The sequence below is a fragment of the Limanda limanda genome, chromosome 13 (assembly GCF_963576545.1).
Source record: "Limanda limanda chromosome 13, fLimLim1.1, whole genome shotgun sequence".
Lineage (NCBI taxonomy): Eukaryota > Metazoa > Chordata > Actinopteri > Pleuronectiformes > Pleuronectidae > Limanda > Limanda limanda.
The window spans coordinates 227,569-242,500 of NC_083648.1; the positions used below are offsets into that span (position 1 = coordinate 227,569).

The 14,932-nt window shown below is 48.7% G+C and overlaps 2 protein-coding genes across 3 annotated transcripts; both read left to right on the top strand.

Annotated features, from left to right (window-relative positions):
* Positions 1 to 146: 146 nt before the first annotated feature.
* Positions 147 to 7,928, top strand: LOC133018140 (oocyte zinc finger protein XlCOF6-like). Its single transcript, XM_061084456.1, has 7 exons — positions 147 to 243; positions 520 to 711; positions 2,729 to 2,784; positions 2,867 to 2,944; positions 3,769 to 4,035; positions 4,792 to 4,939; positions 5,308 to 7,928. Exons 1-7 carry the CDS (start codon positions 147 to 149, stop codon positions 6,666 to 6,668), a joined length of 2,199 nt encoding a protein of 732 aa, XP_060940439.1. The 3' UTR covers positions 6,669 to 7,928.
* Positions 7,929 to 8,265: 337 nt separating this feature from the next.
* Positions 8,266 to 14,529, top strand: ttc19 (tetratricopeptide repeat domain 19). 2 transcript variants are annotated; one of them, XM_061084312.1, is made up of 11 exons: positions 8,266 to 8,339; positions 8,724 to 8,857; positions 9,009 to 9,097; positions 9,525 to 9,635; positions 9,814 to 9,852; positions 9,951 to 10,007; positions 10,358 to 10,419; positions 11,115 to 11,209; positions 11,834 to 11,997; positions 12,754 to 12,916; positions 13,000 to 14,529. In XM_061084312.1, the coding sequence occupies exons 1-11, from the start codon at positions 8,266 to 8,268 to the stop codon at positions 13,158 to 13,160; spliced, it is 1,149 nt and encodes a 382-aa protein (XP_060940295.1). In that variant the 3' UTR covers positions 13,161 to 14,529. The 2 variants fall into 2 exon arrangements, with proteins under 2 accessions (XP_060940295.1, XP_060940296.1); XM_061084313.1 differs by having other exon boundaries at positions 8,727 to 8,857.
* Positions 14,530 to 14,932: the final 403 nt, after the last annotated feature.

Genomic DNA, 14,932 nt, shown 5'->3' on the forward strand with positions numbered 1-14,932 from the left:
TAATGCGTTTCCCTGCTTGTTATAATTCTGACATTTATGAACCTATTAAACAAATAGAACAAAACATCAAATGCAAAGATTCAAATTTACTCCAACATTTATACTTCAAAAAAAATCAGATTCTTCTTTGTTTGGGTTGTTAACGGATGGCGACCTACGTCACGAGCGTCACTTCCTACAACTCAGTCTCCTTCTTCCGGTCGCTCGTCACCATTCACATGTTAAGAAGGAGCGCTGTGATTGGTCAGTATCTCCTTGAAGAACTTTGTCGTGATTGGTCAGTGGTGTGCCTGAGGACATCATGGCGGCGGCAGACCGCTCCGGCGTGTGTGTGTGTCTGTGTGTGTGTGTTTGTGTGTATATAGAAGAAGACGACAACGTGTACTCACCGGAGTCTCTGACACTCTTACACCAAGCTAATGCTAAAGCTAGCTGTGGAAGCTTTCTCTCTGACCAAAGGACTGGAACTTTGAGCTAAGCTAACATGCTAACATGCCGGTCCCTGGAGGATCTGCTCAGTGTGGAACAAGGAGAACACGTGGAACATGGAGAACGTGTGGAACATTGAGAACGTGTGGAACAAGGAGAACGTGTGGAACAAGGAGAACGTGTGGAACAAGGAGAACGTGTGGAACAAGGAGAACGTGTGGAACATGGAGAACACGTGGAACATGGAGAACACGTGGAACATGGAGAACGTGTGGACCACAGGTGAACTGAGCCTTTCTTAACACAATAGATCAGATGATTTTCTGGATGATGACCCTTTGATCGTTTCTCGGTTACAATGTGATGGTGACGTCTTCAGCGGATCTCACTTCCTGTTTTACTGAGGAACCTTCTTAACCTGAAGTGTTTGTAATGTAGAATGTAGTGGTTAGGAAAGGAGAGTATGTAGTGGTTAGGAAAGGAGAGGATGTAGTGGTTAGGAAAGGAGAGGATGTAGTGGTTAGGAAAGGAGAGGATGTAGTGGTTAGGAAAGGAGAGGATGTAGTGGTTAGGAAAGGAGAGTATGTAGTGGTTAGGAAAGGAGAGGATGTAGTGGTTAGGAAAGGAGAGGATGTAGTGGTTAGGAAAGGAGATGATTTAGACGTTCTGAATGCACCCTTTGACCTTTGAATAAAATAAGTTGATTTAAATAAATCATCTTACTGTTGATTGGCTGATTAAAGATTTTAATGATCAATGTTATTTTGTCTCCTCAGCAGGAAGCACAGACCTGGAGTCAGCGTGTGGACCCCCCCCCCCCCAGGTAAGGACAGCTGTGTTTCTACCTGTGGCTCAGGAAAGGAAGTGATGAGATAAAAGGCCGATTGAAGCCCCGCCCCCAGCAGGCTGTTCACAGGGGGCGGGGTCGTGACGAAACCGGACCGAAGCGTGTTCTGATCCAGGGAGGGGGGGCGGGGCTACAGGTCAGTCTCTACCTGGTCATTAATGCTGCTTTCTGATTGGCTCTGACAGTGACCTCCGTCACCCAATGAAGATGAAGCTGTGATGTCACATCTCCGACTCGATGGTGAGTCATCAAACCGCCTCATGTGTGCATGTGATGACGTCACAGAGTGGGCGGGGCCTGTCGCCTGGGAGATGATGTAAACAAAAGGCCGAATTGTAGCCCCCCCGCCAGGCAGTGTGTTCTCAGAGTGGGGGGGCCGTGACAAAGACTGACCGAAGCATTTATCTGATCCCAGCTGACGGGCTCCTCTCATTGGCTGAGGAGATCAAAGGGTTGAGAGTTTATTCATCTCAGTTTCACAGCTTGTGAGTAATGAGGCTCAGTAGAAACTGTAGTACCTGGTTTCTCCTGCAGGTGTCTCTGCTCCTGGAGGCAGTGACTCCTACGTCTGGTTTCAGTCGGCGTTATAAAAACATTAAACTGCAGCAGAGAAAGATTCTAATTAATTTAGATACATTATTCAACATTTCTGCTGCGAGCTAATCTCCGCCTCCTGTGTTCAGTTGTCAGCACCTCTGGTTTAAATAAAGCTTTAAAGAGTTGAATGGTTCAGACAGTGGAGGGTTTTACACTCTGTGTGTTTTTCTTTCTGTTGTCAACAAAGTTTCTTATTCAATGAATAATGAGCCTTGAACCATAATGGTGGAAATGACTGGAACCTGTTATGAAACATTCATTTGATATTTAATCTCATGTTTTGTCTGATTCACTGTTAATTTTTTCACATTGTTGTTGTTTTTTTAATCTAAAAAGAGATGAAATAAGATGAAATGTTAAAATGATTAAACATGATGTTCAGTGTGAACAACACTTGGGCTGCGTTCGGAGAGTCCTTATCCTCTCCTTTCCTAACCACTCGATCCTTTCCTAACCGCTAGATCCTCTCCTTTCCTAACCACTACATCCTCTCCTTTCCTAACCACTATATCCTCTCCTATAGGAAAGGAGAGGATCTAGCGGTTAGGAAGTGATTTAGCAGTTAGGAAAGGAGAAAGCGGTTAGGAAAGGAAAGGATTTGCTGTTAGGAAAGGAGAGGATCTAGCGGTTAGGAAGTGATTTAGCAGTTAGGAAAAGAGAGGATCTAGCGGTTAGGAAAGGAGAGGATGTAGTGGTTAGGAAAGGAGAGGATGTAGTGGTTAGGAAAGGAGAGGATGTAGACGTTCTGAATGCAGCCTTTGACCTTTGAATAAAATAAGTTGATTTAAATAAATCATCTTACTGTTGATTGGCTGATTAAAGATTTTAATGATCAATGTTATTTTGTCTCCTCAGCAGGAAGCACAGACCTGGAGTCAGCGTGTGGACCCCCCCCCCCCCCCCACCCCCAGGTAAGGACAGCTGTGTTTCTACCTGTGGCTCAGGAAAGGAAGTGATGAGATAAAAGGCCGATTGAAGCCCCGCCCCCAGCAGGCTGTTCACAGGGGGCGGGGTCGTGACGAAACCGGACCGAAGCGTGTTCTGATCCAGGGAGGGGGGGCGGGGCTACAGGTGAGTCTCTACCTGGTCATTAATGCTGCTTTCTGATTGGCTCTGACAGAGTGACCTCCATCACCCAATGAAGATGAAGCTGTGATGTCACATCTCCGACTTGATGGTGAGTCATCAAACCGCCTCATGTGTGCATGTGATGACGTCACGGAGTGGGCGGGGCCTGTCGCCTGGGAGATGATGTAAACAGAAGGCCGAATTGTAGCCCCCCCGCCAGGCAGTGCGTTCTCAGAGTGGGGGGGCCGTGACAAAGACTGACCGAAGCATTTATCTGATCCCAGCTGACGGGCTCCTCTCATTGGCTGAGGAGATCAAAGGGTTGAGAGCTCCAGGAAAGAGACTTTCAACCACTTTCAAGAAATAAAGTTAATAGAAGGTCCCTCGTTTGTCCGACTCTTTTTTGAATTCCTCCGGAGACTGTGATGTCACTGGTGACCTAAAGACCTAAAGTTTCTTTTATACTTTATGAAATACCTGAATAAATGTTCTTTTTATCACGAGAGTCTGAGAAACGACATTTGAAATGTGAGATTTCATACAGAACGTGTTGTGTTGTTTTGCTCAGTGACCAACAAACACTACACATCATCTGTGCAGCTCACTGTTATTTGTAGAAATAACTTTTTAAATATGCATGAAGGAGATCAGGAATCAAGGGGGGGGGGGGTTACAGCTATCACCTGAGTGACTATCCCCCCCCCCCCTTTAATGGCCTGTTGGGGTGGGGGGGGCTAGGGAATGCATCACGTCGATGAATGTCCTCACTAAGATAGCTGTACACACGTGTGTGTTGCAGTCCGCAGCGGTGACCCGTGACCCGGAAGTGCTCCAACCCCATGTCCGGCTTCCCCCCCCCCCCTCGGCACCGGACCCGTGGACCGCAGCGTCCCGGCCTCTGGAGGAACCGGAGAGGGACCGGAGAGGGACCGGAGAGGAACCGGAGGGACCGGAGAGGGACCGGAGAGGAACCGAAGGGGGACCGGAGGGGAACCGGAGAGGAACCGGAGGAACCGAAGGGGGACCGGAGAGGGACCGGAGAGGAACCGGGGAGGAACCGGAGAGGGACCGGAGGGATGGACGCGGCTTCACCGGTAAGAAGAAGCGCACGACCGGCTGTTCGTGCTCCAACCGCAGGGTCCGGCACGGAGCTACTAGTGAGCTAACGCTGCTAAAGCTAACGCTGCTAAAGCTAGCGGGGCTAAAGCTAACGGGGCTGAAGCTAACAGTGCTAAAGCTAACTGGGCTGAAGCTAACGCTGCTAAAGCTAACGCTGCTAAAGCTAACGGGGCTGAAGCTAACAGTGCTAAAGCTTACGCTGCTAAAGCTAACAGTGCTAAAGCTAACGGGGCTGAAGCTAACAGTGCTAAAGCTAACGGGGCTGAAGCAAACAGTGCTAAAGCTAACGCTGCTAACGCTAACGGGGCTAAAGTTAACGCTGCTAAAGCTAACAGTGCTAAAGCTAACGGGGCTAGCCTCAGGCTCACCGAGGAGAGATTATGTTATTGATGACGTCATAGTTATACAATAACTATACATAGATTATTTAAAAAAATAGATGACAGCGTTTAAACCGGAACTGATTCTTTGAACCAGAACTGAATCAGTTTGAACCAGAACTGAATCAGTTTGAACCAGAACTGATCCTGTTGGAACCAGAACTGATCGGGTTTGAAGGTTTAAACCAGAACTGAACCGGTTTAAACCAGAACTGAACCGGTTTAAACCAGAACTGATCCGGTTTAAAGCAGAGCTGATCCAGATCAGTAAGATGAAGCGGATCCAGTTTGGCTGATTGGATCCAGCTGTGGGATTTGGGATTTGCAGTTGATGAGCTTTTTCTTTTCTAGGAATCATCTGAAGAGTTTGGAAACGTTCAGATCAAAATGGAGCCGGACGGAGACGTGGAGATCCGGTCGCTTCCGGTCCTGAAGACTCTGTTGGTCCAACTGACGGACTGCAGGACCTGGCTGCAGGGGCGGGACTTCCTGTCTCTGGGTAACTGACCCGCAACCATTGGTTCTCCGTGCTCGTGCAGCCGAGTTTATAGTAAAACACTTAGAGTCAGAGGGGGGGAGCGGTCGTCCTCCAACCTGAAGGTCGGCGGTTCGATCCCCAGTCTGACCCTGCATGCCGAAGTGTCCTCGGGCAAGAGGATGAACCCTGAATGTAAAACTGTAAAGAGCTTTGAGTCGTCAAGACTAGAAAAACCTTATAAATACAAAACCATTTCCTCAGGCTGCAGCTGACTTGGTTTAAATTCTCCAAGATTCTGATAGTTTATAAAAAGAATTTGTCTTAATTAGTCGTTATAACTTTTATCACTTCTTGAAGGAGCAGTAATTGACCTCTGACCTTTCCAACAGACCATCACCCTCAGCTGTGGAAGCAGAGAGCGAGGCGGCACTGCTCCGTGATGACCGGCAGGAAGATGGTCTACTGCTCCCAGTGCTCCAGAGGCTTCTACAAGAGGTCCCACCTGGAGGCCCACCTGAAGACCCACGGAGGACTGAGACCCAACGAGTGCTGGCAGTGTGGGAAGACCTGCCCCACCCTGAAGAGCCTGGTCATCCACCAGCACGTCCACAGCCGCCAGCAGGCCTACCGGTGCTCCTACTGTGACAGGACCTTCGCTCTGAAGAGGGACTGGAAGACCCACCACAGGACCCACTCCGGGACCAAACCCTTCAAGTGCTGGTTCTGTGGGGACGGCTTCGACCAGGGGGAGGAGCTCAGCGAGCACCTGGAGGTGCACAAGGAGGAGAAGTGTTATCGCTGCAAAGTCTGTGACAAGATGTTCGTCTCCTACCAGGGCTTCAACTTCCACCGCAGAGCGCACAAGAACCAGCAGCTGCTGTCCTGCCCCAAGTGCATGAAGACCTTCAGCAACCCTCAGAGTCTGAAGGTCCACCAGGTGACGCACTCCAGAAGGAAACCACATAAATGCCCCACGTGTGGAAAAGGCTTCAAGCTGCCCAGCAGCCTGCGCTGCCACCGGAGGACGCACGAGGAGCTGCGGGCCTACCGCTGCCCCGAGTGCAGCAAGTGCTTCTCCAGCCTGCAGGGCCTGAAGCTGCACGACCGCACTCACACCGGGCTGAAGCCCTACCAGTGCCCCGAGTGTGGGAAGAGCTTCACCCAGTCGCCCCACCTCAAGGCCCACATGGTCACACACACTGGCGAGCGGCCGTTCCTCTGCACCACCTGCGGCAACAGGTTCACTCAGTCGTCTCACCTGAAGTCTCACGTCACGCTGTTCCACGTGGGCGAGAAGCCGTTCCGCTGTGACGACTGCGGGAAGAGCTTCACCATCGCCCACTACCTGAAGATGCACCGGCTGAGCCACACCAAGGAGAAGCTGCACCAGTGCTCGTACTGCGAGAAGTCCTTCTCCTACCACAACTCCTGGAGGGCGCACGAGAGGATCCACACCGGCGAGCGCCCGTTCACCTGCCAGGACTGTGGCCAGAGCTTCACCACGTCCGGCTCGCTGCTGAGCCACCAGAGAGCCAAACACACCGGAGAGAAGAACCACTACTGCATCACCTGCGGAGAGTTCTTCTTCACCAGCTCGCTGCTGCGGATCCACCAGCTGGACCACAGCGGCGAGCGGCCGCACGCCTGCAGCTGCGGCAAGAGCTTTAAAACTAAAGGAGTGCTGAACTGCCACCTGAAGAGGTTCACCGACCACAGGCCGGCGGAGGGAAGGCTGCCGGGAAACATCTGACTCCTGAAAACACAAAGGACTGAGAGACGTGTGCGTGCAGGTGTAATTCAACTGGATGTTAGTTACTGTAGTTGGCCAGCAGGTGGAGCTGCAGCAGTGACCGATCATAAAGATGCTCTGAAACACATTGATGCTGTTGCAGTCAAAACTCCTGACTGTTGACTCAGTGTGACATCACTGCCTGATTCAATTCATCTCTTATTTTGAAAAGGAGTCAGACTGCACAGTCGTAAAAAACACGACTTTACGTTCACTGGTTTTTCTTCTGTTTGTTGATCTTTGAATCCAAAGTTGCTTTTACAATTTATTTCACTTTTTTCCCCTTAAATTAGTGAGTAAGATGATCATTAAAAGAACTGTCCATAAAAACATGCCAAAAAAGGTTTGTCTTCATACTGATGCATGTTTACTGAGGATCACTTTGTAATCGTTTAAAAAACATTTTTATTGAGTATCGTCGAACATGAAATTAATGTTTCACCACATCTCAAAGAATCTGCAGCTGCAGAAACACGACTGGACACGTGAACATCAGGTTGAGATGAAAACAACTTGATCTTAAAGGATCAATCACATTTTATCAATATAGTCTCATATTCACAGGTTCTAGTTTGTCTCATGGTCTTTAACAAGGTGAGACGTCCTCTGTCCTTCAACAAGAGTCAAACTACTGAGACCTGTAGCAGGTGAAGAAGGTAGAAACCTCAGAGACACATGTGAGGACCCGTCTCCAGGAGACACGTGTGAGGACCCGTCTCCAACCCGTCTCCAGGAGACACACGTGAGGACCCGTCTCCAACCCGTCTCCAGGAGACACACGTGAGGACCCGTCTCCAGGACGGACACTAGAGCAACAGATGTCCTGTGGAACAGAGGACATCAGAGAGATCAAAGGATTCACAGCTTTGATTAGAATAAACACTTTGTAGCAGAACTGAAGGTCAATGACCTGATTATTGTCAGTAAAAGTATCTGAGGAGAAATATTATATATCAAGCAGTCTGGTTGGGATCATAGTCCACCATCAAGATCCACCATCAGACCATCAGGATCCACCATAGTCCACAGTCATTGTCCTGGACCAGGGACCTGTTACTCTGGACTTGGTCCAGATTCTGGACTGGAGACTTTTTGGACACCAGTGGCTTTGTTTCTCAGAGTTGAATCCATAACTCATTGAAGGTAGCTGATGACTCCATACAAAAACACATCCATCTGTGTCATCCTGTTCTTGTCTTTCACAATAAAAGCTCAAACTTGTACAGAGGATGTTGGCATTTTCTTCAGTGTGTGAACAGAAACTGGCTGATGAAATAAAACTTGTCTCAGCATGAAGACAATGAAGTTAAATATGATTTAAATGAATATAACCAATAAACAAATGTAATGAAATAATAACAATATCCTGGAGGACTTTTTTTTATGATTTTCTTAAATATATTCATTCACCGAAAAGATAAAACATCTTTGTCACCAAACTAACACTGTTGTGTATAAAATGCGAAGATTTTATAATAGTCATTTCTCCGCTGCTTTTAATTTGAAGGCAACGAGCGACACCTCGTGACATCCGGTCGCCGTGACGTCATCCGTGAAGATGGCGGCCTCCTGTGTGCGTCGCGCTGTGGTTCTGACCCTGGTCAGGTCCAGATGTTCAGCAGCTGCAGGCAGGTGAGTGAGCCCCCCCCCCCCCCCCCCACCTGGGAGACAGGTGGACCCACGACCTGCTGACGTCATCCAACGTTCTTCAGCCTTTAGTTCACGTGTCACCGTGGATAAGTTAATATTGTCATAGAAACAATATAATGGTGATATGATGCTAAAAAGTTGAATCACATATTTGTTCAAAATAAAAGCTCTTCATCAGTGAAGAAAATACATATACAGATATATATATATATATATATACATACATATATATACATACATATATATATACATCCATATCTATATATATAATATACTGATGGACTTCTCCTCTTCAGCTCAACTGGAATAACATGAAGAGATGGATTCAAGCCACAGAATTTACATTTGTAAATGTTCTATTTACAGCAGCAGCTGTGTGGCAGGAAAACGCTCGGCCTTCTGGGTAAACATAAACAACTCTGAGGGAAGAGGAGGAGGAGGAGAAGGAGGAGGAGGAAGAGGAGGAAGAGGAGGAGCTGCAGCTCTGTGGGCAACAGTCGGTAAAAAAATAATTTACACCAAACTCCATAAATCTGATGATTTAGCACTTTTCAATTATTTTGCATAAAGTGTGTGATGGTGTGTGTGTGTGTGTATATGTGTGCGTGTGTGTCTGTGTGTGCGTGTGTGTGTTTGTGTGTTTGTGTGTAGCTTTCTCTCTGTTCAGGTCTGATGAAGACAAACGAGATGAAGCTCAGAGAAAAGAGGATGAGATAATTCTGCTGCTGAAGAAAGCCAAGGTACAGTCAAACCGTAGTTCAGTATCAGTAGTATTGCAGTAGTATTGCAGTAGCAGTAGTAGTATTGCAGGAGTAGCAGTAGTATTGCAGTAGCAGTAGTAGTATTGAAGGAGTAGCAGTAGTATTGCAGTAGCAGTAGTAGTATTGCAGTAGTATTGCAGCAGTATTGCAGTAGTATTGCAGTAGTAGTACTGCAGCAGTACTGCAGTAGTATTGCAGTATTGCAGTAGTATTGCAGTAGTATTGCAGTAGTAGTATTGCAGTAGTATTGCAGCAGTATTGCAGTAGTATTGCAGTAGTAGTACTGCAGCAGTACTGCAGTAGTATTGCAGTATTGCAGTAGTATTGCAGCAGTATTGCAGTAGTAGTACTGCAGCAGTATTGCAGTAGTATTGCAGTAGTATTTGAGGTGTTGTGTGTCTTTCAGCTCAGTGTGATTCGGGAGCAGCTCCCAGCGGCCTCAGGTTTCCTCCATCAGGCCGTCGCTCTCGCTCATCAGACAGGAAACAAGCAGGCCCTCATCTACACCTACATCCTGGTAACACCTGCTGGCCACACCCACATGCAACTCTGGCAACATCCGTATCTGGCCACACCCACATGTAACTCTGGCAACATCCGTATCTGGCCACACCCACATCTGAATATGTACCATGGGCTGTAAACCTGCAGGTGTGACCTTTGACCTCGTCTTAAGATGCTCTGTGTTTCCTCAGATGGCGAACCTGGCCTACGTGCAGGGTCAGCTAGACAACGTGAGTAACATCCAATCACAGGCTAGCTCCTCCTCTTGTACCTGTAATAACAGTGACATCACAGTGACATCACAGTGACATCACAATCTCTGTCTCAGGCAGAAAAACTGTTCAAAGCAGCGATGAGCATCATGTTGTCAGGAGGAACGCCACAGGTGTGTGTCTCTGTGTGTGTGTGTGTCTGTGTGTGTCTGTGTGTGTGTCTGTGTGTGTGTCTGTGTGTGTGTCTCTGTGTGTGTGTCTCTGTGTGTGTGTCTGTGTCTCTGTGTGTGTGTCTGTGTGTGTGTGTCTCTGCATGTGTCGCTGTGTGTGTGTGTGAGTCTCTGTGTGTGTGTGTGTGTCTTTGTGTCTCTGTGTGTGTCTCTGTGTGTGTCTCTGTGTGTGTCTCTCTGTGTGTCTCTATGTGTGTCTCTATGTGTGTGTCTCTGTGTTTGTCTCTGTGTGTGTGTCTCTGTGTGTGTCTCTATGTGTGTGTCTCTATGATCTTCTTCCTGTCTGTTTCCAGGACGACAACGGCTTCATCGAGATGTCTCTGAAGCTCGCCTCCATCTACGCTGAGCAGAACAAGTACGAACCAACTTCTTCAGTTGGGGGGGGGGGCAGTTTGACTGCCAGCCGAGGATCAAACTGTTGAATAATAATAAATCAAATCTGAGCAGAACAAACATCCAGAATAAAAGAAACAGTTCGCGTGCTAAATGCAGGAAGAACATCTGGTAAAACATCTGGAGGAGGGGGGGGGGAGGGTCACAAATAAAATATAAATTTCACTGGAAAAAGTTACTTAAAGGATCAAAGTATTAGAGTCTGTGTGGTTCTCCTCCGCTCACACTCCCAGTGCATCAGGACCAGTGAGGGAAGCAGATCCACTTTGCTCTGTTCGGTTCATCCTCTGAGGATCTAGATTCTGAGGATCCAGATTCCTAGGATCCAGATTCTGAGGATCTAGATTCTGAGGATCCAGATTCTGAGGATCCAGATTCTGAGGATCCAGATTCTGAGGATCCAGATTCCTAGGATCTAGATTCTGAGGATCTAGATTCTGAGGATCTAGATTCTGAGGATCCAGATTCCGAGGATCTAGATTCTGAGGATCCAGATTCCGAGGATCTAGATTCTGAGGATCCAGATTCCGAGGATCTAGATCTTTCAGAAACTCATCAGAGGAGCTCAAAGGATCTTATCCTGCTCCTCAGTTCCGGGCCTTGGCCTCTGGGTTGGTTGGTTTGTGACTTTGTGTGTTTGTGTGTTGTGTTGCTGAGGGCGGAGCTTGCTGAACACGGCTTCAGGTTCTGTTCAGAGTCTCTTGAGGCCAAACTGCAGAAAACCACGGAGCTGAAAGCAGAGGAACCGACAGGTGAGACAGAGGAACTCTGATCAGTGAAGCTCAGTCCCATGAGAGGATCCTCTCCCAGGACACACACATGCTGATGGAACTGAACACATCAACACAACAACACAACAACAGGATTCACTACATGACAAGAACCAGTTTGTAACTTCATGTTTAAAGTGTTTTAACGTCTGATGGAGATGAAGGAGCAGATGAACTGAGGAGCTCCTCTCAGTGATGGTGAAGATGTGAGGAGACATGTTGTGTGTCCAGAACTCTGGTTGTGATCATCGTCCTCCATCACGATCCATCAATTTATTCATGTTAACGTGAATAATGTTTACACTTTTCACACGATTGACCTATTCCCATTATTCAAGTTTAAAAAATGTTTCACGTTATTAGCATTTTTCATATTATTAGATTTGGATACTTTTCATGTTATTAGTGTGATTAATGTTATTTCTTTTATTGAGACCTTTTACCTTGATGACATCATTAACGCTACTCACTTGATAAATTATATTTTCACGTTAATGAAATTAACTTTATTATGTTTATTAAGACTTTTCATGTTCCAACATTTTTTCACATTATCGATGTTCTGTCCTGATGTTTGTTTGGTGACTTTGTGGGCGTCGTCTGCAGAGGAGGAGGAGGAGCTGAGAAAAGAGACCCGCCTGCTGCTCGGACTCTGTCTGGACTCTCGAGCTCGATACCGAGCGTCAACGTGGCGCCTGGAGCCGGCGAGGCGGGACTACGAGGAGGCACTGACCATCTGCCGCCAGGAGCAGGGGGAGACACACCCACAGGTAGAGACACGCCCACATACAAGGGACAAGCCCATATGCAGACTCATACCCACATGTAGAGACACGCCCACACACATAGACACGCCCACATGTCAAGGACACACCCACATGCAGACTCATACCCACATGTAGAGACACGCCCACACACATAGACCCGCCCACATGTCAAGGACACACCCACATGCCAGGGACACGCACTCAGGTAGAGACACACCCCTAGGTAGAGACACGCCCACATGTCAGGGACACACCCACAGGTAGGGACATGCACACCAGTAGAGACACGTCCACATGCCAGTGACACGCACACAGATAGAGACACACCCACATGACAGGGACACGCCCACACACCTGCATGCCATGGACACATCCTCAGGTAGAGACACACCCACATGTCAGGGACACACCCGCAGGTAGAGACACGCCCACATGTCAGGGACACACCCACAGGTAGGGACATGCACACCAGTAGAGACACGCCCACATGCCAGTGACACGCACACAGGTAGAGACACACCCACATGCCAGGGACACACCCACATGTCAGGGACACACCCACACACCCACATGTCAGGGACACGCCCACACACCCACATGTCAGTGACACGCACACAGATAGAGACACACCCACATGCCAGGGACACGCCCACACACCTGCATGCCATGGACACATCCTCAGGTAGAGACACACCCACATGTCAGGGACACGCCCACCAATAAAGAGACCTTTTCGTTTACGTGTGATGTCATCATCAGACTCTGGTGCTGATGAGCGACCTGGGCACCATCCTGGATCTGCAGGGTCGTCATGACGACGCCCTGGCGGTGGTCCAGCAGGCCGTGGATCTGAGCCGGTCTGCGGGACACCCGGACCAACACGTCCTGCTGGGAAACATGGCCGGCATCCTGCTGCACAAAGGTCAGCACAGGTCAATGTTTGTGGGGACGTTTACCAAGTGGGGACATTTACTAAGACGGGACATTCTGTCTGTGGTCCATCAGGGCAGCTGGACGACTCGGTGCGGATCTACCAGGAGGCTCTAGGTCTGGCCCGGCAGGCCGGAGACCAGGAGGCCGTGGACAAGATCCAGGAGGGACTGAAGGAGGTGAAGAAGAAGAGGGAGCAGGGGACAAAGGAGGAGCAGGACGCTGCAGAGGACTGACGTCTCAGGGTGTCCAAAGGCAGACTGGAGGGTCCAGCATGTTAGTGACCCTTTGACCTTTCCAAAGAACGTCCTCACACTGTTGTCTCTGTCCCCAGAGGATGAACCCTCCCATGAACACCAGGGCCCTGGACTGTGAAGCAGGATTTGTGGATATCGGGAAATTTCAGGATTAATTCCTCTGAGGAGCTTCTGAAAGATCTAGATTCTCCTCAGAGGATGAACCTCTGTCAGCTGCTGGAGCCCAACAGAACCAGCCTGACCCGTAAAGTGCTCCCAGTCCCACAGAACCAGCCTGACCAGTAAAGTGCTCCCAGTCCCACAGAACCAGCCTGACCCGTAAAGTGCTCCCAGTCCCACAGAACCAGCCTGACCCGTAAAGTGCTCCCAGTCCCACAGAACCAGCCTGACCCGTAAAGTGCTCCCAGTCCCACAGAACCAGCCTGACCCGTAAAGTGCTCCCAGTCCCACAGAACCAGCCTGACCCGTAAAGTGCTCCCAGTCCCACAGAACCAGCCTGACCCGTAAAGTGCTCCCAGTCCCACAGAACCAGTCTGACCCGTAAAGTGCTCCCAGTCCCACAGAACCAGCCTGACCCGTAAAGTGCTCCCAGTCCCACAGAACCAGCCTGACCCGTAAAGTGCTCCCAGTCCCACAGAACCAGCCTGACCCGTAAAGTGCTCCCAGTCCCACAGAACCAGCCTGACCCGTAAAGTGCTCCCAGTCCCACAGACTGCAGCTGCTTCACTGGCTGATGAAAGAAACTCAATCTACATTTAACACATTAAACTCTTTTCCTTTAGTCTCTGTTGTTCTTTGTGTTTTTCTACTTATGTTCATTTAGAATCTGACTTGTTTTCAAACCTCATTGTTCGTGTGTGAACTGATATCACAATACAGTAGAGATAGTGTTGTACCTGTTGTGTTGTAAAGATATGAAGATCAGTCGACTTGCTTCTTTACAGTGTTTTATTTCCTGCAGTTCAGCTTGTAGCCACCAGGGTTTCACCTGAAAGACTCAAACTGTCAGACTCATAATGAGAATTCATGTAAACGACGCGTGATGGAAACAGATGAGATCAGATTCAGATCTGCTCTGGGTCACGAACAGTTGGACTATAACAACAATCCCAGATGTTTTACCAGATGTTCTTCCTGCATTTAGCAGCTGGAACTGTTTCTTTGATTCTGGATGTTTGTCCCCCCCCCCCTCAGTGAACTGAACAGATGAAACCAGCATCATGTGACCACTCAGCCTGATTGTTAGAGTTCAGCTGGATCCCTGGAGGAGATCTCCCTCGGGGGGGCAGGCCCCAGGTTCATGTTTCAGGACTGTGAGTTTCTGTCTGATTAAAACGTCTTCAATGTCCTCACTTATAGAATGTCCTCTGTCCACACTGATGTGTAACGTGTCATTAACGACATGTGACACACACACAGTTCACACACACAGTTCCCACAGAGTGACGCAGTGAACTTCCTGTTGTGTTTACTGAACACATCGGATTCAAAGTGACGACAGTAAACAAACAGACAACACAAACAGGAATCAGTGTGCTGCTACACAAACAGCAGATTAGCTCCACGCACACACACACAAGCGCACACCTTTACATTCCCATACGTCCCACCTGGGACCCCCACACGCAGGTGGAGAGGAGCTGGTATAAAAGCAGCGGAGACGAAGGGACGGATCCTTCAGGACGACGGCTCCACGCTGACCAGGTGAGAACCTGAGGCTGAAGGTCAGAGGTCACCGCTGCCCTCACTGA